The sequence below is a fragment of the Zootoca vivipara genome, chromosome 12 (assembly GCF_965207765.1).
Source record: "Zootoca vivipara chromosome 12, rZooViv2.hap1.1, whole genome shotgun sequence".
NCBI classification, from domain to species: Eukaryota; Metazoa; Chordata; class Lepidosauria; order Squamata; family Lacertidae; genus Zootoca; species Zootoca vivipara.
The window spans coordinates 33272158-33296597 of record NC_142595.1 but is presented as its reverse complement, the minus strand read 5'-3'; the positions used below and the strand labels follow the sequence as shown (position 1 = coordinate 33296597).

At 46.0% G+C, this 24440-nt stretch overlaps 2 protein-coding genes across 9 annotated transcripts; both read left to right on the top strand.

Moving 5' to 3' along the window:
* Positions 1 to 75: 75 nt before the first annotated feature.
* LOC118094907 (serine protease 27) lies at positions 76 to 12434 on the top strand. Of its 8 annotated transcripts, none has more exons than XM_088656309.1 (7): positions 88 to 337; positions 3224 to 3483; positions 6257 to 6283; positions 6383 to 6551; positions 9327 to 9604; positions 10486 to 10661; positions 11982 to 12434. In XM_088656309.1, the coding sequence occupies exons 2-7, from the start codon at positions 3432 to 3434 to the stop codon at positions 12213 to 12215; spliced, it is 936 nt and encodes a 311-aa protein (XP_088512435.1). In that variant the 5' UTR covers positions 88 to 337; positions 3224 to 3431; the 3' UTR covers positions 12216 to 12434. The 8 variants fall into 8 exon arrangements, with proteins under 8 accessions (XP_088512439.1, XP_088512435.1, XP_088512433.1 ...); XM_088656307.1 differs by having other exon boundaries at positions 88 to 475; XM_088656306.1 differs by having other exon boundaries at positions 88 to 878.
* Positions 12435 to 12578: 144 nt separating this feature from the next.
* LOC118094906 (serine protease 33) lies at positions 12579 to 24228 on the top strand. The gene is made up of 6 exons (XM_035135675.3): positions 12579 to 13536; positions 15705 to 15731; positions 16344 to 16509; positions 18361 to 18638; positions 18875 to 19053; positions 20549 to 24228. The coding sequence occupies exons 1-6, from the start codon at positions 13485 to 13487 to the stop codon at positions 20792 to 20794; spliced, it is 948 nt and encodes a 315-aa protein (XP_034991566.2). The 5' UTR covers positions 12579 to 13484; the 3' UTR covers positions 20795 to 24228.
* Positions 24229 to 24440: the final 212 nt, after the last annotated feature.

Genomic DNA, 24440 nt, shown 5'->3' with positions numbered 1-24440 from the left:
CTTTCAATTGGGTGCGGAAGACCATAGACAACTAAGTCAAAGGGACGCTCGAGGAGGAACCATAGAGATAAAAGAGAGAGCGGAGAGTAGTGGTGGTGCGGGCGGGGCAGGCAGGCGGGTTATGACAGGAATCGCCGCCATCTTGCGAAGGGCGCGCTCAAACGCAGCCATGCTGAGAAGGTTCTCCGCACATAGGTAGTTCTCCTCTCTTCCCAAGCCCCATTTTATGAGGCGGCAGCGCGGGGGCTTGCTTCCGGCAGTTTGGGGGAGGTCAAAGGTTGCCGTCATGCTATCCGTCTGTCAAGGCTCCTGCGTCTCTCTGCTCTCCTTATCTCTGGTATTTTAACCCTGTTTAAGCCTTGACAGCAAGCCGTACTACCGTAGGAAGGATAGAAACGGCGATCGCCGGGAGCCATCTTAGGAAGGTCGTTTCCGCACCCCTGAGCCAAGGGAGGCTCTCCCAACGACCACTGGGGTGAGGTGGTCAAGTGCAAGGATCGTTATGTAACTGTGGGCTGAGGCTGCTGCCATCTTGAGAAGGACTCCCCCCCCCCGCTTCTTGGAAGGACCACCATTTTGTAGCATTGTGTTTCATGGACTCTATAGTGGCCATAGCTCACTCATAACGGCAGCCAACTGACAGTTTGGATGCTGGCTGGACAAAAGAGGCTCTTCTCTTTGCACAAATCCTTTACTCATTCATTACTGCTTGTGGAGGAGACCTATGGAGTCCCTGTGCGATTTTTATGCCTTACAAAATGCATCCTTTCATTTACACGTGGCCATAATCTGACAACTACAGGTAGAAAGGACAAGATTACTGGAGTCGCAATGATAAGGGATTATTCCAAGGTGTGGTCAGTTAAGACTGCAGGGAGGTGAGGATTCCCTAACACCTGTGCACAACCTCTCCCCTTGCCACAAGCTTGCGTGTGTAAACCTTGCAGGTCAGGAAAAGGCCATCTTCCTGACATGTACGCTCTGTGATCCCATGTGAAATTTGCACTTGCTTCTCCCTATTGTCCGGGTGACTGGGAAATTGCTATTACTGTTGTGTTGTATGTACAGTATCAACGTCCTCTTTTCCTCTAGCCTAGGAGGAACCCCAGCCAGGGAGCTGCACAGGACCCTGCTTAACAAACCAGTTTAAGCTCCCAATCACAGTACTGAGCCTAAATTTAGGGCTCAAGGTTCAACAAAGTGTACATTTGAAAACACCTGGAGAAATGTTGGGAAAATGTTTTGAAAATGTTAATCTGCATACAAATACAACCAAGTTCTGTAAACACAAACAAACAAAAGTAGCCATGTTGCCCCATGAGGAACCACACTCCTCTAAAATCTTAATACATTATTAAATCAAATGCCACAGAAGCGTGGCAAGCTTTCGGGTTCCGCAGAGCTCTTCATCAGGCAAAATGATATATGAAGCGGGGGGGGGGGGAGTTCATCAGGCTGATGTCATAGCCACGAGGCCACCTTCCAGAGTCCAAAATAGTACAAATTATTGACTCTTTTGAAGTATACAGTACAGTGAAGTTGGGCAATGGGACCAAATGGCTGCTAGGCATATCTGCATGTGCCTCCACGTCTCGCCACCAGGGGCCAGCAGGCACTATGTTGTCCAATCAATATTTTATTTGACCAGTGGGAGGTGGGGTGGGGTGTTCAGGCCACCATGCCCTGTCCTGCCCCACCACTCCATTCCATTCCATTCCTCCACCCACACTTAATCCATTTTGGTTTGAAGCAGCTATATTGTTTTGTTTGTTAGGAATAAAGATTGGACTTGGGAGTGGTTCAAGTCGTAAGTGCCAACTCACTGGGGCCCCGGGGCCCCGAGCACCCACAAAATTCTCCATGAAGGGACCTGTCACCCACAAATTTCGGTGCCAAGGCCATGCACGCTGCATGGCACCCAGGGCCCTGGGCACCCACAGTCGTGGGACCAAGTTGACACTCCTGATTCAAGTAGCTTGGAAATGGTGACAAAAGGAAGTGTATTGCATGTGTGACAGAAGAAAATATGCAGGAAGAGATCAAAGAATCACATACTTGTAGAGTTGGAAGGGACTCTGGGGGTCATCTAGTCCAACCTCCTCTTATGCATCCTCAATTCAGTTTGAACAGTAACCTGGCATAACTAATAATAATAATAATAATAATAATAATAATAATAATAATAAATTTATTAATACCCCACCTTTTTCACTGATGGGACTCAAGGCAGCTTACAGATACTAAATTGACCTCATAGCCCCCATGAGTGGGTCAGTAGCAGTGGTAAACCCTCCAAAAGGAACTGGCATAAGTTTCCCTAATATCCTGTGTGTGTCAGTTGCTTGGAATGGGAATAAGAGTTTCAGCAGCAACCTGTAACAAGGATAGGTTAAAAATGAATGAATTGAAGTTTCTGAACCAATATGTGAATAGGAACACAGCTGTCTCCTTTGAAAATTCCACTTGCCTGAATAGTCAGATGCAGCTCTTCAAAAGAATGTGCATATACAAAAATGTGTGTATTAGTGAAAATAATGTACAAAAATGCATTCTGTTAAGGGGGTTTTGCTTGCAAAAAATGCCTCTACTAGGAACAATTGTGCACAACTATACAAATATTAGGAGAAATGTGCATTTTTGAGGAGGGAATGTGTAATGACTGGGAAAAGCAAAAATGGAGAGAAACTGAAATGACAAATTCGTCTACCCCATTCTCTGCTGCTGTTACCTTATAGCAGAGTTTTGACTTTCAGGGGTTTACAACTTTGTGACATCATGTGGCTCTGCCTCATCATGACACCACAAGCCCCACCCTCTTGCCCTTCAGGCTTTGGGGTGCTGGGGGCCTTGACAACTTTAGGGATGCGATGTGGATAAAGCCTGGGAGGAGATGGGATGGTGGTTGAGTTTACACTGGGTGCTACTACAGGCAGAGCTGAAGATCATTTACCTGTTGGGTTTTGTAGCACAGCGGCTGTGCTTCGCTGGCCTAAACAGAAGGCAGGGCAGACCACAACCTGTGATCAGAAGCCACCCCCCAAATTCTGTATTGTCTCATTCCTCCAAATATTATATTATTCCCCCAAATTCTATATTACTGTACCTCATTTCTCCTAAAAAAAAAACCACCTATGAGATAGGTCAGTATTATTACTGTCATATTTTATTGTTTGTTTTATGCTGTTCACCAACATTATACTTTTTTTCATTATTGGTGGTGTAGAAATTTCTGCAAATAAATATCGTGAATGGGGTGGTAGATGCTGAAAGAACAGCTAAGCAGACTCCACCGGGACAATAACCACCAGCTCTTGGATGTGCTCCTTCCCTGGTGCACGGATCCTGCAAAGGTTGCTTGGATTAAGTAGCCGAGCCCAGCAGTCTCTTCTCTGGTTGGCATCAGAGTTGGATGATCCAGGGCTGCCCGGACCATGCTGAGTTTCTGCTCTTCCCAGATTGTGCTCCTCCTCGTGTTGCTGAGAGGTGAGGCATCAGGAGGGGTGTATATTTGTGTGTGTGGTCCCCTGGGAATCTGAGAGCTACCCCTGTTCTCTCTCCCCCTCCCCAGGCATGGCAGCCATTGTGTGTCCCATCTGAGCTGCCAATTTTGCTCGTTTTTGGGAAGGAATGATCCAGGACTCCTAGATTCTCTTGGTGGTGGTGGTGGGAATTGGGGTTGGGATACAAAGTGGAAGAAGCAAAAGGGCAAGGGTACTTTAACTGAGAGGACAGTGGGTCATAGCAAGAGGCCCTAGAAGCCAGGGGATATGCAGATTCCTAGGTGCGGACTCTAGCTCTTAAAGCAGTTGTGTTAGTAGATTGGATGAAAGTTTGGTGGGAATTAAGGGGGCTTGAGAAATGAGATCCAGGGCCCCAAATACCTAAACTATATTCTCTGCTCCGGGGGCACTTTTTGCCCTTGCCAGACCCACTGCATCTTATGCAAACATTCAGATGGGTTGCTTTTCTCTTGGAGATGCAATATTGGGGAAGATTTCACTTGTCGACCCCTTGCAATCAGAAATCAAAGGCACTGGGACCCTGCCAGAATCTGGCTGGCAATTTTAACGTGGGGAAATGTGTGATTGAGAAGAGATGTCTTTGTGTATTCGGAGCCCAGAGTCTGGAATGTGGGAGGACTTGAATTCTGTTTTCTGGTACTGTATGATCAGCCCTGTGGCTAGTTCTTGTTGTTGTTGTTGTTTAGTCGTTTAGTCGTGTCTGACTCTTCATGTCATGACCCCATGGACCATAGCACGCCAGGCACTCCTGTCTTGCACTGCCTCCCGCAGTTTGGTCAAACTCATGTTTGTAGCTTCGAGAACACTGTCCAACCATCTCGTCCTCTGTCGTCCCCTTCTCCTTGTGCCCTCAATCTTTCCCAACATCAGGGTCTTTTCCAGGGAGTCTTCTCTTCTCATGAGGTGGCCATAGTATTGGAGCCTCAGCTTCAGGATCTGTCCTTCCAGTGAGCACTCAGGGCTGATTTCGTTAAGAATGGATAGGTTTGATCTTCTTGCAGTCCATGGAACTCTCAAGAGTCTCCTCCAGCACCATAATTCAAAAGCATCAATTCTTCAGCGTGTGGCTAGTTCTTAGCTGGACCAAAACATGGTCTGCCTTTCAACGTCTTTTGGGAGGTTTGGATTTCCTCCGTGCACCTATTTCTGTGCTACAGAACTCAGAAGATGTTTCTTATCAACACCCCAGAGGCAGATTCATTGCAGTGTTAGAAGCTACCCAAGGTAACTACTTTTGGCCATTTGTGGCTTTTTAGTGGCTTGCTCTGTCATGCTCTTCACATGGCCACACCACCATAGACCAGGCTTGGCATTCCTGTGGGCTCATCTCCATGGAGGCTATCCATCACATCAGTCTGCCCTCAAGCAAACCCCAGCTGCCTGCCTCCTCCCTTCCTCAGTTCCTATGCCACTTTTCATTCACACGAGTCACAAAGTGGCTTACAAACAATAAATATCAATAACATAATGTTGTTGTTGTTGTTTAGTCAATTAGTTGTGTCCGACTCTTGGTGACCCCATGGACCAGAGCACGCCAGGCACTCATGTCTTCCAGTGCCTCCCGGAGTTTAGTCAAATTCATGTTGGTCGCTTCTATAACATTGTCCAACCAGCTTGTCCTCTGTTGTCCCCTTCTTCTTGTGCCCTCAATCTTAACCAACATCAGAGGTTTTCCCCCCCAGAAAGTCCTCTTCTCAAGAGGTGACCAAAGTATTTGAGCCTCAGCTTCAGAATCTGGCCTTCCATTGAGCACTCAGGGTTGATTTCCTCCAGAATGGATAGGTTTGATCTTTTTGCAGACCGTGGGACTCTCAAGAGTCTCCGCCAGCACCACAATTCAAAAGCACCAATTCTCTGGCAATCAGCCTTCTTTGTGGTCCAGCTCTCACTTCCATACATCACTACTGGGAAAACCATAGCTTTAACTGTACGGATCTTTGTCAACAAGGTAATGTCTCTGCTTTTTGAGATGCTGTCTAGGTTTATCATCGCTTTTCTCCCAAGAAGCAGGCGTCTTTTAATTAATTAACAATAACATAATAGAACATCCGAATTACAACATAAATCATATAAAATAATTAACAAGTCATCAGTAAATAATGACAAATAATCAGCAAAATAACCGCCTTCTGTAAAACACTATTAACAAAACAACTAAAAAAAGAGGCTAAACAACCACAATAAAAGGCATATTATAAAATTCAAAGCACTACAGCACTCAACATCCACAAAGCAATATTAACAACATTAGCAAATTAACAACCAAAAATGAACTAAGCATGTTTGAATTCACTCACACTCTCTCCCCACCCCCGTGACCCATAGTCTTCCACTCTGTTCATCACAAGACACACATAATGCCTGTGGTAGCAGCTCCATTCTGAAAGCTCCCAGCATCCCCTGAGCTGGAGTGGGGCAAGCCAGGTGGAAAAAGCCCTTGCCTGATAGTCAGCACAAAGTCTCATTCCCCCTTCCTTGTTTCTAGTCCTGAAGGTAGCACTAACTGGCAGCTTTCTCCTCTTTAGTCTTGGTGTTGCCCCTTGTAGAACTCAGTAGGGAGGAGGATGGGGGCAAAATTAAAATTAGTTGGCTCTGCCAGCTCTGGCGCCACCTACTGTTGGCCTTCTTGCTTCCCACCCTATCAGTCCCAATGGGGACCAGCCACCACTGCTCCACCTTAATGCTCACAATTTCCCACCTTGCCTTCTTGACTCCTGTCTCCTTTCCTTTTGCAGGTACCAATAAAAATTCTGCTCAACAAGGTGAGGAGGATATGTGAGTCCATAGCTACATGGGGCTGGTGTTCACCAATATTAGCTTTGCTCCCTCCCCCTCTGACTGCTCCTGGTTCATCCCTGCAGACTGCGGCCAGCCTGAAGTGAAGCACACCGCTCGTTTAATTGGGTGGCAGGAAGCTGATGAAGGGGAATGGCCGTGGACCGTCAGCATCCGAAGGAACAGGCTACATGTGTGCGGTGGAAGCCTGATCTCATCCCAGTGGGTGGTGACAGCTGCCCATTGCTTTGAAGGGTGAGTCGAAAGCAGCCTGTTGGGAAGATCAGTGCAGCCAACCATTATTATGGGGTTACTGTGCTCCTGAAGAACCATGGAGGCACAGGTTAATTCTGTGTCCAGGGCAACTGTCTACCAACTCCATCTGGAATGCAGGCTGAGACCCTACCTGCCCACAGACTGTCTCGCCAGAGTGGTGCATGCTCTAGTTATCTCCCGCTTGGACTACTGCAATGCGCTTTGTGTGGGGCTACCTTTGAAGGTGACTTGGAAACTGCAATTAATCCAGAATGTGGTAGCTAGACTGGTGACTGGGAGTGGCCGCCGAGATCATATAACACCGGTCCTCAGAGATCTGCATTGGCTCCCAGTACATTTCTGAGCACAATTCAAAGTGTTGGTGCTGACCTTTAAAGCCCTAAATGGCCTCCGTGCTGTATACCTGAAGGAGCTTCTCCATCCCCATCATTCAGCCCGGACACCGAGGTCTAGCACCGGGGGCCTTCTGGCGGTTCCCTCACTGCAAGAAGTGAGGTTACAGGGAACCAGGCAGAGGGCCTTTTTTGGTAGTGGCGCCTGCCCTGTGAAACGTCCTCCCATCAGATGTCAAGGCAGTAAGCAACTATCTTACATTTAAAAGACATCTGAAGGCAGCCCTGTTTAGGGAAGTTTTTAATGTTTAATGCTGCATTCTGTTTTTAATACTCGGTTGGGAGCTACCCAGCCAGATGGGCGGGGTATAAATAAATTATTATTATTATTATTATTATTATTATTATTATTATGGTCTTATCAACCATCTCGAGCCATACGATTGGTCAGGGAGGCCCTGTTGATGGTGCCACTTCCGGCTGCTGCCCAGTTAGCATTGGCCTATGACACGATGTGACAGGGACTTTTCAGCGGTGGTCCCCATTTGTGGAATGCCCTCCCTGGTGAGATGCTCCTGTTTCCCTATGTATTGGTTTTCACTTGAAATTTAAAAATATTCCATTTGATGGCCGAAAGGTACAAGCCATGGCAACCCTGAATTTGATGAGGGTATGGAATTGCTTTTAAATGATTCTTAGAGGCTCTAAATTCTTTTAGACGGTTTTAAATTGTGTTTAAATGCTTTTACTTTATTTTAAATTTGCACTTTTTAAACATTTTGCTATTTGTCACCCTGAGTTCCTTTGGGATGAAGGGCCTGATTACAAATCATCATCAATACCATGTGATTCAGCATCACCATTGAAATTCTTCAGTGCAAGAAATCCATGTTGCTGATACCAAAAACGGCAAAATTTGGAAACTATGATTAGAGTTAACAACTTGAAATGTGACTCTCTAAAGTGTAATATTAATTCATGTTAATAAAATACAACATTAATAATAGTTATAATAGTTACTCATAGTTAAGAGTTCATCATGTCAAATGCAGAATTAACACTTATTATGCTGGCAACTGATTCACAGAATTGTAGAGTTGGAAGGGACACTCAGGGTCCTCTGGACCAACCCCCGGCAATGCAGGAATCTCAGCTAAAACATCCATGGCAGATGGCCATCCAACCTCTGCTTAAAAACCTCCGAGGAAGGAGAGTCCACAGTGTCTGCTTGGTAAATCCTTATTTCGTGTATTGTAATGGTTTAGAGCATATGTCAGAAGCCAGGAACAGTGCTTGGGTACTTCATCCATTTTTCTCTGAATATCTAAGTCTGTTACTATGGAAGTGAATCCTGTGTGTGTGTGTGTGTGTGTGTGTGTGTGGAGGGGTGGGTAGGTTTTCTTCTGAGAAAACTACTTGATGATCAGCCTCCCAACAACCCTCTGAAGATAGAGTGGGCTCCTTTCCAAAGGATTCCTAGTTGGGAAATTGGGGGGGGGGGCTAATACCCCAGAGGACAGGATCACACTTCAAAATGATCTTAACAGATTAGACAACTGGGCCAAAGCAAACAAGATGAATTTTTAACAGGGAGAAATGTAAAGTACTACACTTGGGCAAAAAAATGAAAGCCACAAATACAGAATGGGTGACACCTGGCTTGAGAGCAGTACATGTGAAAAGGATCTAGGAGTCTTGGTAGACCACAAACTTGATGTGAATCAACAGTGTGATGTAGCAGCCAAAAAAGCCAATGCAATTCTGGACTGCATCAACAGGAGTATAGCATCTAGATCAAGGGAAGTAATAGTACCACTGTATTCCGCTCTGGTCAGACCTCACCTGGAATACTGTGTCCAGTTCTGGGCACCACAGTTCAAGAAGGATACTGACAAGCTGGAACGTGTCCAGAAGAGGGCAACCAAAATGGTCAAAGGCCTGGAAATGATGCCTTATGAGGAACGGCTTAGGGAGCTGGGTATGTTTAGCCTGGAGAAGAGAAGGTTAAGGGGTGATATGATAGCCATGTTCAAATATATAAAAGGATGTCATATAGAAGAGGGTGAAAGGTTGTTTTCTGCTGCTCCAGAGAAGCAGACACGGAGCAATGGATTCAAGCTACAAGAAAGAAGATTCCACCTAAACATTAGGAAGAACTTCCTGACAGTAAGAGCAGTTCAACAGTGGAATTTGCTACCAAGGAGTGTGGTGGAGTCTCCTTCTTTGGAGGTCTTTAAGCAGAGGCTTGACAGCCATATGTCAAGAATGCTTTGATGGCGTTTCCTGCTTGGCAGGGGGTTGGACTGGATGGCCCTTGTGGTCTCTTCCAACTCTATGATTCTATGAACTTCAGAGCTGAGTAAGGATTTGAACACGAGCCTTCCCACTGTGCAAGTCACTGATTGTTCCTTGTCTCCCACAGGCCACTGAATGTACGTGAGTACAGAGTAAACCTGGGGGAATATGAGCTCTCTGCACCCACGGCTGCCATGTTCTCAGCCAATGTCAGCCAGATCATAGTGCACCCGTTTTATGCTGGAATTGGCCTTAGTGCCGATATTGCTCTGGTGCAGCTGGCAAACAAAGTAGTTTTCTCCAAAATGATTTTGCCTGTCTGCCTCCCAAATATTTTTGAACCTCTTGTCTTCTACGAAGGGATGCTGTGCTGGATTGCTGGCTGGGGCGTCCCCTTTAAAGGAGGTAAGAAAGAGCTTGGGGTCTCGCTAAGTCAGGCTGTTTATTGGAGATGGTGCTGCTGCTTTGTGGCTTTAGGGGAAAAGAAGGGTTTAGGCGGGCGGCTGGGAATCATATTGACCAGGAAGACAGGAAACTGTGTTGATAAGAAGTTGGGAAGATGGCAGGAGCGCCCCCATAACCATGATCACAAGTAGGGGAAAGCATGGTAGAAAAGTGTCAGGGACCAGGTTTCAGTGTCCTCTTCAAGTGCACCCCAGAAGCAGTTCTACCAGAGGAACCTGTAGTGCCAGCATGACCCCAGTTGAATCAACATAGCAGCTTTGTGGTTGTAGAGCATAGCCTGGGTCCCTGCATTCAGCTTTGATGCTGCCTGGTGCCTATCTTGAACCTGACCCTGAAGCCAGTCTAAGTTCCATCTGGCCTTGGCAGAGAGTATGACCCAAAGGATGCAGGTGGATACAGGCCACCTCCTCTTCTGGCCCTCCCCTCACTTCTCAGGGGCGTAGTTGCACAGCTAGTGAGCTGGCCTTCCAACCTGGTGGAGTTGCTATTGACCACCAAGTTGGTTCCCAATAGAACCGTAAAATAGTAGAGTTGGAAGGGACCCAAAGAGTCCTAGTCCATCCCCTTGCAATGCAGGTATCACTGCTAAATCATTTTGTTGTGATTTGATGAAAGAGCTAGCATGGCCTGTATCACTGAGCTGCAGATTTATTTTTTTGTGGGGAATGAAGCCTGATTCAGAACAAGCTGGGCAACCTTGTGTTCCGAACCAGCAAACTATGTGATGGCCGGCTCTTAAAAACCAGCAAGGCTGTAATGAATGTTGTCTGGTGAAATTTGAGACTGTGCCTTATCTCTGTGCTTCCTTTCTTCTGCCCAAGTCTCCCATGTCACTCGGACCCTACAGAAGGTGGAAGTGCTGCTTCTAGAAACTGAAGAGTGCAACGCAATCTATCACAACATAAGTAATGACAAGACCATCCCCAAGAGCTACAGGTTCATCTATGATGACATGATCTGTGCTTGGTATCCAGCAGTTGGGAATTATGCCTGCTTTGTAAGAATCACGAACCAGGGTATTATAGCAATGGTGTGGGATATTGCAGGGGCGGGGACAGGAGCAGCCTGTGAGGCTGCGATGGCAGAAATGCTGTCAGTTTGTGGTCATTGCAGCCGAACCAAAACTTGTTTTCAGTAGCAGGGTCCAGCCCTGAAAAATATAGGCAGTGGTGTAGTTGTAAATTTTGCAATATGTATCATGACAGTGCCATCCCACCACACTCCAAGAGAGTCCAGAAATACAGGCAGTGGTGTTGATCCTATATTATCTCAAAGAGTAGCAGCAATATGTCACATAATATAATGCCAGTATGTTAGGATAGAGAAGGGGATTTTTTTTAAAAAATTATTGTTTGCATTTAAGGCAAAGCTTACCTAATTTGCACGTTGCAAAACAAACACAGCCATCCTTTGAAATATGTACAGTGGTACCTTAGGTTACAGACGCTTCAGGTTACAGACTCCGCTAACCCAGAAATAGTACCTCAGGTTAAGAACTTTGCTTCAGGATGAGAACAGAAATTGTGCGGCGGAAGCGGGAGGCCCCATTAGCTAAAGTGGTACCTCAGGTTAAGAACAGTTTCAGGTTAAGAGCGGACCACCAGAGCAAATTAAGTTCTTAACCCGAGGTACCACTGTACTGGGTTTTTGGGGAGCTTTTTTTGGCAGTGTAGTTCCCCAGTCAAGTAATATGTACAAAACTGCACATGCTAAGGCAAAGTGTGCATGTTGATACAAACGTTAGTCAAAATAACATGTAAAATATGGACTCGCATATCTCAAATTTAATTCGTTCTGGGAGTCTGTTCGACTCCAATGATAGTTCAAAAACCAAGGTGTGGCTTCTGATTGGATGCAGGAGTTTCCTGCACTCAAGTGGAAGCCGCGTCGGATGTTTGGCTTCCAAAAAATGTTCACAAACCGGAACGCTCACTTCCGGGTTTGCGACGTTTGGGAGCCGATTTGTTTGACAACTAAGACGTTCTACTACCAAGGTACCACTGTATATCAGAGGCAATTGCTTTGCAAAAATGTGCATATTAGGCAAAATTGTGTACAGAAAGATGCATATCAGGAGAAATTTGGTCTCAAATGCTGATTAAATTTCATGAGGACTTTTATTATTATGGTATTATTGCAAGCTGATGTGGAAATGTGGAGAACTGAAGTTCAGACTGGAAAAGCGAGAAACAGGAATGGACACCAACGTGATAAATAAACATGTCCATGCAATTTGTTTCAGGTTATCAAACCCTCCGTGCATTTTGGTGCCTCTTCTCAAGAGAGTAATGGAGACCATGTCTCCTTTTCTTGGCAGGGTGACTCAGGAGGACCTCTAGTCTGTCAGCAGAATGGTGTCTGGTTCCTGACTGGAGTGAGCATAACATTTGGTTGTGTGAAGAGCTCTCAACCCGGCATCTATACCCAAGTCACCTCCTTCATAGATTGGATTGAACAAACCACGCAGAAATCAGCAGCCACTGATGTCCATAACAGTTTGGCTACCCTCTTGATTCCACTCCTTCTGGCCTTAACCAATGTCCTTTTGTGACCCACCCTACCTTCACCCAATGTGTTTCACTGTGTCTTGCTTTGGCGTGCAAGTTGGCCTGTCCTCAGAGAAAGCTCGGAAGGTCTGAATGCTGACCCTCAAAGACTGAGCTTCCAGTGGGGGACTGATCTGCGTATTGCCTTCTTCCTCACCTTGTTTTGCTCAACAGATGAGAAGTGACTGAGCTTGATATGAAAAATAAAATGTATGGAAATGTAAGGAGGAACCAGAGTTTTAAAGGCACAAGCACAAATCAATGCAAGGTAGCCAATGTGCCTTCCAAATGTTTTATTTGACTACAACTCCCATCATCTCTGACCATTGGCAATGCTGGCTTGGGTTGATGGGAGTTGTAGTCCAACGTTGTCACAAGGGCACCATGTTGGTTAGCTGTATAGGAGAAAGCACCCAGAGAAAGAACACAGGTAATACCAATAAAACCTGATGGCTGAATATGGGGACAACCTTCTCCCCCTGCAATAAGCCAATATTAGTACTGAAATTCTGTACTGTACTTAAGTGGTGGTTTTCTGTTATTCTAGAGAAAAGGGGATTGACTAGCTTGGGACAGACCCTCTTCCAGGGGTGGGGAGTTGCAAAATTTGGTGGAGAAGTCATTCCTTTGCTTTTTTGGGGTGCCTCCAAACCATCACTATGAAATTTGGGCCCTGGGCATAGAGTTCTAGGAACGATTGGTCTTTTGAGTGCCCATATCTCAAACCATTCAAAGGTCAGCCACAACAACTTGAATGGAGCCCAGGAACAAATGTGTAGCTTTGTATGATGTTGAAGAAAGAATTTCTGTGGGCGTGCAGAGCAGCTTTCCCCTCCTTGTTGAATAATGAAGTACGCCAACTGAAATTCTCTGTTCCACATGACTTTAAAGAAATAGGAAGCCCATCCTCCATTGCTTATGGTAATCCTACAATAGGCACACATCTATGTATGCAAACAGGTAGGTGTGCACATGTTTCATGAACTAAGAGCTCACCAGCCCTTGCTCCCCAACCAGAGGGCCAGTGGTGGAGATGGAAAGGGCTAGGGAGCCTTGCTCTCCCAGTAGTGAAAAGTAGGCAGCTGAGCTGGCTTCACTGGGTGGCTGTAGGCGGGTTGTGGGCGGCAGCACCCAACAGCTTGGAGGTAGCTACTTGGCAGCCTTTTTGGTACTCAGTGACACCAAGAGGCTGCTCTGGGTTTTGTGCCAAGGGTGCTTCAGCAACCAAGCCCAGTGCTCTCTCCTTCCTTCATTGACCTCGGAGCAGGATTATCATGCTGAGTTTCTGCTGTTCCCAGATTGTGCTGCTTCTGCTGTTGCTGAGAGGTGAGCCACCAGGCTGTGTGTGTGTGTGGGGGGGGGGGGGCTGGTGCTGTGTAAACCACTGAGCCTCTTGGGCTTGCCAATCAGAAGGTCGGTGGTTCAAATCCCTGCAACGGAGTGAGCTCCCGTTGCTCTGTCCCAGCTCCTGCCAGCCTAGCAGTTCGAAAGCATGCCAGTGCAGGTAGATAAATCCAGAATGCGGCAGCTAGACTGGTGACTCGGAGTGGCCACCGGGACCACATAACACCGGTCCTGAGAGATCTGCATTGGGTCCCAGTAGGTTTCCGAGCACAATTCAAAGTGTTGGTGCTGACCTTTAAAGCCCTAAACAGCCTCGGTCCTGTATACCTGAAGGAGCGTCTCCACCCCCATTGTTCAGCCCGGACACTGAGGTCCAGCGCTGAGGGCCTCCTGGCAGTTCCCTCATTGTGAGAAGTGAGGTTACAGGGAATAAGACAGAGGGCCTTCTTGGTAGTGGCGCCTGCCCTGTGGAACACCCTCCCATCAGATGTCAAGGAAATAAGCAGATTTCCTATTTTTAAAAGACATCTGAAGGCAGCCCTGTTTAGGGAGGTTTTTAATATTTAATGCTGTATTGTTTTTAACACTCGATTGGGAGCTGCCCAGAGTGGCTGGGCGGGGTATAAATAATGAATTATTATTATTATTATTATTATTATTATTATTATTATTATTATTATTACCGCTGCGGAGGGAAGGTAAACAGTGTTTCCGTGCGCTCTAGTTTCTGTCATGGTGTTCTCTTGCGCCAGAAGCGGTTTAGTCATGCTGGCCATACCATATGACCCAGAAAGCTGTCTGTGGACAAACGCTGGCTCCCTCTGCCTGAAAGCGAGATGAATGCCACAACCTCACAGTTGCCTTTGGCTGGACTTAACCGTCCAGGGGCCCTTTACATTTTTTAAACCTTTCACCAACCTGGGGATGTGAGAACAACCCCTGTTCTTTCCCAGATGGGTGGCAGGTCTTTTGCGTCTCACCTGGACTGTCCATTCTGCTTTTCTTTGGATAGGAATGATCCAGTTGTATGGGAGAAGAGTTGGGGGTTTCTGGTAGGTTGTGAAGTGGAGGATCTGGGAGCAAGGCTACTACAAGAAGTATATTGGAAGATTTGGGACACACAGAAGAAAGGACTTCTCCACATGACACATATTTAAACTTCAGAAGTAGTGTTGACCACCAACTTGGATGGCTTTAAAAAAAGATCAGACCAATTTCGTGGAGCATGGAATCATAGAACTGTAGAGTTGGAAGGTAACACAAGGGTCATATAGTCCAACCTCCTGCAATGCAGACACTTTTTTGCCCAATGTGGGGCTCGAACCCATGACCCTGAGGTGAAGAGTCTCATGCTCTACCAACTGAGCTAGCCACAATGTCTATGCTCTCTGTTGGAGGCAGGATACCTCTGAGTATCAGTTGCTGGGAATCTCAAGTGAAGTATTGCTTTGAGGCTTCCCACAGAGAACTGCCCACTGTGAAAACAGGAGGATGCTGTACTAGGTGGGCCATGGACCTGATCCAGCAGGGTTCTTCTTATGAGAAGGGAATGGGCCACAGCAGGGAACGCTAGAAGCTGTAAAATTCCCAAATGACATATTGGGATGCTTGCATACGATGATTTGCCTCAGCTGGACCAAAATGGTTTCTGTCTTCATATCCCTCATGGAAGCTTCGGGTTTCTTCCATGTTCCCTTTCAGGTAATGCAATGCCAGAGAGAAAGGGAGTTGTTTGTTGTCAGTGTGGTGTAGAACATTAGACTAGAACCCACTCAAGACATGAAGCTCACTTCGCCAGTCAGTATCTCTCAGCCTAACCTACCTCTCAGGGTTGTTGTGAGGATAAAATGGAGAGGGGAGAAGCATGTATGTATACTACCTTGAGCTCCTTGGAGGAAAGATGGGATAGAAATTTAATTATGAATGAATAAATACTGTAAATGAAATCCAGTGCTGGAGAAGAAATAACCCTTTGGTGTTCTGCCACACCCCAGGCTCAGTGGTATTTCACCACTGACCAGATTTTGGAATGGGGGAGGGAGGGGTGGGGCTCCTTGGCTAGTCAGGAATAGGACAAAAGTGGTCCAATCTCCACCTTCTAATGCCGATCATTTCCCACTATTTTCATCCTGTCTCATTTTCTCTTGCAGGTGCTGAAAATGCTTCCACACAAAGAGGTGAGAGAGGATTTCTGGGAAGGGATACCCATACCCCCTCCTCCAAGAAATCAGTGGGATCAGGCTCCAAGGTGCCTCTGGAGAAGTTGCTTCCATTTCCCTAGACTCAGAGAGATAGACCCCTTCTTGTTTCATAGAATCATAGAGTTGGAAGAGACCACAAGGGCCATCCAGTCCAACCCCCGGCAAAGCATGTCCCGGGTCCCCTCTTTTTTTCTTTTTTCTTTGCTACAACTCTTTCTGCCTCTCCCCTTTTAAAAAACAACAACAACCAAGAGAAAATTTTGGTGGGTCCGCCAGTTTGAAGATGGATATATTTCTAAGGCTACTGGGAAAACACAGGAGGACAGTGATCTCATCTGACTAGAGCGAGTGGCACGCCCATGTGTCGTTTTATTGCCATCTCAGTTCTGCACAGCATCCCAAACCAGAGCTGCCCGCTCCCGCCGGATAAAGCTCTGCCCTGGGAAGACAAAACTATTGGCCTCAACATTTAGCGCGGCTTAAATTTCCTGTAGAATTGCAATGAAACCACATCGAGGGTGATGCTCGCCAGCTTCTCCTCTGCTCTCTGCCGCATGCCTGACGCCTCTCTCCCTCGTTCCTTTGCAGCCTGCGGACGGCCCCACGTGTTCGCCCCTCGGATCATCGGGGGGAAGAAGGCCGATGAAGGGGAATGGCCGTGGCAAGCCAGCATACGAAGGAACCGGCTGCACATTTGTGGCGGAAGCCTGATCTCGTCCCAGTGGGTGGTGACGGCTGCTCATTGCTTTGAAGGGTGAGAGGGAAAGGAGGACGCAGCTTTGCACTGCTCCACTAGAGGGCGGTCGAAGGAGCAATATTAATTCAATATTAACCGATCTGATGTTTGCAACGCCAACATGCCACAACTCCATAGCTGCCAAGTTTTCCCTTTTCTCGCGAGGAAGCCTATTCAGCATAAGGGAAAATCCCTGTAAAAAAGGGATAACTTGGCAGCTATGCACAACTCATTAACTATTACTCGGCACAAATCTTTAGCGAACCCGAAGCACATGTCTGATTTAGGAATATATTTATGGGACTGGCTCTGATGATCTTTCTTTAGTGACTTCATTCAGCGCCCCCCCCCTCCGCCTGCTTGCCTTCCTCTTTACAGTCAGTAATGGGGGTTGCCCTGCCTGCCGGCTTTCTTTGCCTCACTCTCAGTGATGCCCTTAGAGAACTCAGCAGGGAAGAGAACGATGACAACTGTTGAATCGTGGGAAAGATGGATGAAGATACAGCTCTTAAAGCAACCAGCTCTTTATTTCAGCTCTGAGTCCTGAACTGAACAGTACGGTAGCTTAGCCGAATGGCTTATATAGTGCTCAGTAACTTGCAACAGTAACAAAACTTCCCCTAGCTACCCAATCCATGAACAGCACTCTCAATCCTTCATTTACATGTTGTGGACCTGAGTGAGAACTGCAGCCACAGTGGGCGGGGTAAGAACTGCAGCCACGGTGGCCAGAAGGAGTACAGTACTGCAGTTAACTTAATACATACAGTAACAACAACAAAACTGTTCTGAAGAAGTGTGCATGCACACGAAAGCTCATACCAAATTAAAAACTTAGTTGGTCTTTAAGGTGCTACTGAAGGATTTTTTTTTATTTTGTAACAACAAAACTGTAATTAGTTTTCTCTGCCTGTCAACCCAACATACAGTACTTGGAATCCAATAAACGGCTTCTCAGACGTAAGTTCCGTTGGGTTTTCTCAGGGATGATGCAAGACATTTTGGTGCCTGGTGTAGAGCAGCAAATGGCAACTCCCTCCTTCCCCAAGTCAAGTCAAGTCAGTTCAGTTATTTAATTTTTTAATTGATTGATTATACCCCACCTTTCCTCTCAAAGGAGCCCAGGGCAGCATTTTAGACCACATCAACACAATACAGTCAAACACGATTACACTACACTTTAAACAGTCATGGCTTCTCCCCCCAAAAAAAATTATTTGGAAGCTGTAGTTTATTAGGCATGCTGAGAGAAATTAGGAGCAGGGTGTCCCGTCCCCCCCAGTCAGAGCTCACCGGAGTTCAGTTCTGGCACCTCTCAGGTGGGTGCCATTGCTATTCTACGAGAACAAGAAAGAAATTCATGGTGGGCTCTGGCAACTTCTTTTCTAGAAAAATAGCACAGGTAAGAGGCCCCTATTTCTCTCATGGAGCTGCAGTTCCCAGAGTTCCCTGGGAAGAGGGATCAATGGTTAAACCATTCTGAGAATTGTAGCTCTCCGAGTGGGAAGCCATGACTATTTAAAGTGATAACATAGCACTTTACATGTACGGTGTAAATATGGCCTAAAATGCCACAAGAACAAATGTCCTAACTTTCAATTGCTGCCCTTTAATTACAGCTGAAATAATCTGCAGCTGCCTCACTCTACCAAATGGCAGGACTGACTCTGGGCTTCCTCCCTGCCTGGTGGCTATAGGACTGCAGCCTTAGGGTGCAAAGTGCTTGACGGTTAATAACCCCAAGTTACCCACCAGGCAAACCTATGAGGCAGAGTAGGATTAGAGAATGCCTTTCATCAGGGCTGAGGTAGGATTTGAATCCAGGCCTTCCTCCCGCACAAGATGCTTATTGTTCCTTGTCTCTCACAGGCCACTGAAGCTACCCGAGTTCCGAGTAAACTTGGGAGAATACGAACTCCCCAGGCCTGCGCCCAGCATGGTCTCCTCTGCTGTCAGCCGGATCATAGTGCACCCGTCTTATGCTGGAGAAGGACTTAGTGCTGATATCGCCCTGATGCAGCTGAAAGAGGCAGTCAATTTCTCCCGAACCATCTCCCCTATCTGCCTTCCGAGCTCTTTGGATCCTGACACCTTCCCTGTAGGGATGGCGTGTTGGGTTACTGGCTGGGGCCTCATCTCCGCAGATGGTAAGAACGGGTTGTAGTGCCATCTGCTTCAAGGCAGTCCATTGACATGAATGGCCCTGAGTTGGTCATGTCCATTAATGTAAATGGGTCTACTCTGACTATGACCGGAAGCTGCCCAAAGGGGAATTGCATTTGGGCTGAAAAAAATAATTCCCTACGTCTGGTCTAAATGGTATATCCTGTTAAGGGACATTGAGTCTGTGGCTGATCTTGGTCCTTTGCTTTCCTTGTCTTAGGCTACTTCATGGCTCGGACGTTGCAGGAGCTGGAAGTGCCAATCCTAGGCACTGAGGAATGTGATCAGATGTTCCATGAGGACTCCAATGGCACCGAGACTGTGCCTCTGGGCCACCGGTTGATCTACAAGGACATGATCTGTGCTGGGTACCCAGATGGAAATAAAGACACTTGCCAAGTAATTGTGGATCAGAGCAGCAGATTAAGGGCAATGGAAACTGGGGAGGGGTCAAGGAGGAAGCAACTGGCAGCTAGGATGAGAGGGTGACTGTGGATTAGGGTAGATCAGGGCAGAGCCAGAACCTTAAGTTCAGTCCTTTAAAATACAGATCCCAAGAAAAGTGGATCCTTGGGGCACTTCCAGACAAGTCACAGCTGTACTGTTTTTAATATTCGGTTGGAAGCTGCCCAGAGTGGCTGGGGAAGCCCGGACAGATGGGCGGGGTATAAATAATAAATTATTATTATTATTATTATTATTATTATTGGGAATTCAAGTCACATACTGGCAAATTCAGGTGGTACAATTATTATTGATTGGGACTTTTCCCAAAACACTATCAGACTGCTGCGATCAAAAAAGCATATGCACTGGAAAGTGTGGGCTATAACACTTGCATAGAAGCAACCTTGACTAGCCTTCCTGCAGACAAATCAGAACGGATGCTCATTAAATAGCCACATCGTCTAATCTCCCTGCAGAGAAAGCAGGATGAGAATGCTCAATAAAGAGGTTGTCTGGAAGAGGTTTATCTCAAGATCTTGGAGCCTTTCAACGCAAGAGGGGCAGTGGGTGCTTTCGGATGAGAGCTTAATATTGCAAATTCAGATATTGCAAATGGGCCATTGGAACTAGAGATGGGGGACAAATCTGATTCCATTGGTATTTAAAGGCTAAGTTGCCACATTTGCATCATCTGAAACAATATGTGGACTGAAATGTAGTTCTCCAGCCAAGCAATATGTGCAAAAATGCATATACTGGTACTAGGGTAAAATGTGCCTATAGATGCACATGCTAGTGAAAATCACACACAAAAATGCCCTTGGTATCTCCACATTGATCGCTGGAGAGTTGATGCTTTTGAATTGTGGTGCTGGAGGAGACCCTTGAGAGTCCCATGGACTGCAAAAAGATCAAACCTATCCATTCTGAAGGAAATCAACCCTGAGTGCTCACTGGAATGACAGGTGCTGAAGCTGAGGCTCAAATACTTTGGCCACCTCATGAGAAGAGAAGACTCCCTGGAAAAGACCCTGATGTTGGGTAAGATTGAGGGCACAAGGAGAAGGGGATGACAGGGGACGATGGTTGGACAGTGTTATAGAAGCAACCAATATGAATTTGACGAAACTCCGGGAGGCAGTGGAAGACAGGAGTGCCTGGTATGCTCTGGTCCATGGGGTCACAAAGAGTCGGACAAGACTAATTGACTAAACAACAACAGTATCCACTTTAAGGATCAGGCAGCAAGTGATAAGAAAGTCCCTTGCCTGAGACCCTGGAGAGGTGTTGCTGCCAGCCAGGGTAGACAATATTGGGCTAGATTACACAGTAGTGAAAAGAGGTCTACAAATACTGGAAAATGAATGAATGAATGAATGCACAAAAGGCTGGCCTTTTATAAGGCAATCTATTATATTTCTTTGTCTTTCTCTCTCCCTCTCTCTAGGGTGACTCTGGGGGGCCTTTAGCTTGCAAGCGGAATGGCACCTGGTTCCTGGCTGGAGTGGTGAGCTTTGGGGTGGACTGTGCAAAGCCCAAGCGGCCGGGAATCCACACACGGGTGACTTCCTACATGGACTGGATTCAGCGCACCATCGCAGAGAAAGTAGCCCATGGTGGCGGTGATGCCCATCTCTTGAGTGCCAGTTCTGCCACTCCCTTGCTTCTACTTCTCCTGTGTTGTAGTGGTTAAGAGTGGTAGACTCATAATCCGGTGAACCTGGTTTGCATCCCTGCTCCTCCACATGCAGCTGCTGGGTGACCTTGGGCTAGTCACACTTATTTGAAGTCTCTCAGCCCCACTCACCTCACAGAGTGTTTGTTGTGGGGGAGGAAGGGAAAGGAGAATGTTAGCTGCTTTGAGACTCCTTCGGGTAGTGATAAATCGGGATATCAAATCCAAACTCTTCTTCTTCTTCCTGGTCTTGACCCACAGCCTTGGGTGACCCATGCTGCCTGCACACCTGGGGCTTCAGAATGGCCATCTTGTGTCGATAGACAGGTTGGATCAACCAGCTCAGGGTGACCGGACCCTGGTCTTTTGTAGGCTGAGCCTGAAGCAGAGGACATCAAGGACAGAAGTAGAGCCCTGTTGGACTTGGTCAGTGGCCCATGTAGACCAACATCTTGTTCTCATCATGGCCAACTGATGCCCAGGGAAAGTTTGCAACAGCAGCTCTTCCCACCTACGATTCCGAACAACTAGTGTTCAGAAGTGTATCACTGTATCACCTCTGAATATTTTAAACAACTTTGTCACCATCTGAAAGGTCACCCTGTTTTTGTTCAATAGGTGAAGAGAAACAATGTGTAACTGAAAGAGGAAACAGAAACAGAAGGGAGAAGAGCCTTCTAAAAATAAGAACAGAGCACATGGATCTGCAAGGGGTGCTCTTCTTCAATGTGCCACCCAGCCAGGCACACCTTCTTTCAGGCTACTCCATTCCATCTGTCTTCTGTCCTTCCCCACCCAACAGCCAATCAGCATTCTGTGGCTACTGTACTTTTTGTTGTTGTTCTGCAAAACTTTGAGTGACTTCAAACCTGCCAGTACCACCCCTGTTGTGGGTGGATAATGCCATTTTGGTTACATAAGGATCATAGCTCTCAGAGCAGGAGGTCAATATTAGTACATAGGATTGGCGGATGGCAGTAGAAAGATTCCAGAGGAATAACAGTGAAATGAAATGAAATACAGATCGGTAAAAGATAAATGTAACTCAACTGGTCGAAGTTAAAAGGCTACTTTTCTATGTAACAATGGACCATTTTCCCAATTCACAAGTAATTTAGACATAGTTGATGACCTTCGTGGGAGAATATCCTGGTGGCTTGTGTCCAAAAGTGACCAGGCGACAGATGTTAGGGCAGCTTTTGCTGACCTGGTGCTCTCCAGATATTTTGGACTGCATCTCCCATCAGTGACAGCCAACATGGCATGAGGCTGCTAGTCTGCTTCAATTTTAATCATACAGTCCTGTGAACATGAGCAGTAGCCGGTAATCGGCTCGTTTGAACACCCAACCAACAAGAAAACACCACAGGTATGCTTCTACTGTCCCTGTTTCCCTGTACCCATCCCTTGAAAAAGTCACTGCTAATATGTTGTCTCCTGGATTGGTTTTGGGAGACACATGTGGGTTAGAACTGGGTGTCGGTCTGTCTGTTTGTAGAGTAAATGAACACAGGAAGGGGGAAATTCAGCCATATATAACGAAGTGCCATGTTTCGCTGGGATGAAACTAGCCAGACAATGTTGGTATCGAACTATCAAGCTGCATATCTGTAGAACAGAAGCTATGAGATGATCTCAACTAAGATAAATGCATGTCACAGACACCACACAGTGACCAGGAAACACTCTCCCAGGTGAGCTGCTTATTTAGCACAAAATTGGCTTGGAGGTTATACGATGTCCACTGTTTATTGAGCATTCTTGGTTTGCACTCATTCGTTTTCACTGAGCAATGGAGAAAGGGCCGTAGCTCAGCAGAGGAGCATCTGCCTTGCATGCAGAAGGTCACAGGTTTGATCCCCAACATCTCCAGGCAGGACTGGGAATGTCCCTTGCCTGAAACTTTGGACAGCTGCTACTAGAGATGTAAAATTTCTGGAAATTTTGAAGTTCGGAAAACCCCCTGGTCCCCCCCCTTTTTCCTGAAAAATTGAAAAAATGCTACATTAGCACTTTTTTCCCTTTTCCAGATTGAAAATCATTCTGTTACTTTAGAACAGGCATCCCCAAACTTCGGCCCTCCAGATGTTTTGGTCTACAATTCCCATCATCCCTGACCACTGGTCCTGTTAGCTAGGGATCATGGGAGTTGTAGGCCAAAACATCTGGAGGGCCGCAGTTTTGGGATGCCTGCTTTAGAAACATAAAATATAACTATGGACAATTTTAATGGGCATAAAATTATCACAACTAGCATATTAAAAATATAGTGTATCCAAACAGGAACTGACATTGAACTTGTCATTCATCACTGTTTGCTATGCAACATGCTTACTCCACCTCCCATGTTTTGCCCATGAGACCTTATGTATTTCCTCACACTGATGTGTGTGGTCTGTTAACCACTTTAGCTATTACTGTATGCTTAAATTAGTTTATTTCACTTTTTAAAGACTGTTTTACAGCATTTAATGTTTAAAATATTTTCATTTCTTTTTTTCTTTCATAACACTTCTTTGATTGCCACGACAACACATATACTTTCTGGCCCTTTTTGTTGCTCTATATTTTCTTCCAGTGCTTTGAGGTCTAGTGAAAAGGAACAGAACCAATGCATACCACACACATGCAAAAACAAAACTGAAACCTTTTTCTATTCTGGTGACAACAGCACCTCCTAAAGGAAGAAATGTATCTTGTTCTTGCATTGGAGAGTTCAGTTTGCAACCTAGGACTTGCTTGTCCTCACAGAAATTAGAATAATCTGATACCATACATATTTTTTAAAAATGATTTATAAAATATTTGAACCCCCTATCTTAAAATATTTTTTTTCATCATGTTAAAATAAAACATTCCATTATCTTTTTTTATTTTTTTTCAATTTTTTTTGGAAAAAACAAAAAAAGGCTTCAGGAAAAAAAAAAAACAAAAAAACCCCCTGCCCCCCCCATTTTTCCAGTTTTTCCCCGGGCCTTCACATCTCTAGCTGCTACCAGTCGCTGCAGACAGTACATAGCCTAACAGTCTGACTTCATATATGGCAGCTAGTGTCCTGTGTTTCAATGAGATTATATAGTTCCTTTTCAATCACTGGTTATCCCAGTGCATTTTTCTGTTGCTTTGCATACTCAAAAAATTCCGTCTTTTTGTATTTAGTGGGTTTGTTGCACTACAGCGCTTTAATCCATTTTGACTGTGCAAATTTAAATTTTCAGTTGGATTCCTCCTGTGAAACAGTGACAGTCTAGATCAGGCATCCCCAAACTGCGGCCCTCCAGATGTTTTGGCCTACAACTCCCATGATCCCTAGCTAACAGGACCAGTGGTTGGGGAAGATGGGAATTGTAGTCCAAAACATCTGGAGGGCCGAAGTCTGGGAATGCTGGTCTAGATAATCCCTTTAATTCCCCCCCATGTGATAATACCAAAGCATTGCTACGCATGCTGAATGCTCGTGAAAAATTCCCTAAGGAAGTTAATTCTCCAAAGGCGCTGACAAATGACACTGTTTGGATTGCAAAACTGCCTTTGGTGATCCCAGGTATGCACCTGAGCGACGAGAGGAAAAGAGTGTGTGATCATTCAAAGAGTGCAAGCGCCAAAACATTTGTAAATATAGCAGTATATTAATGATGTAAACAAACGTACCACAGACAAACCT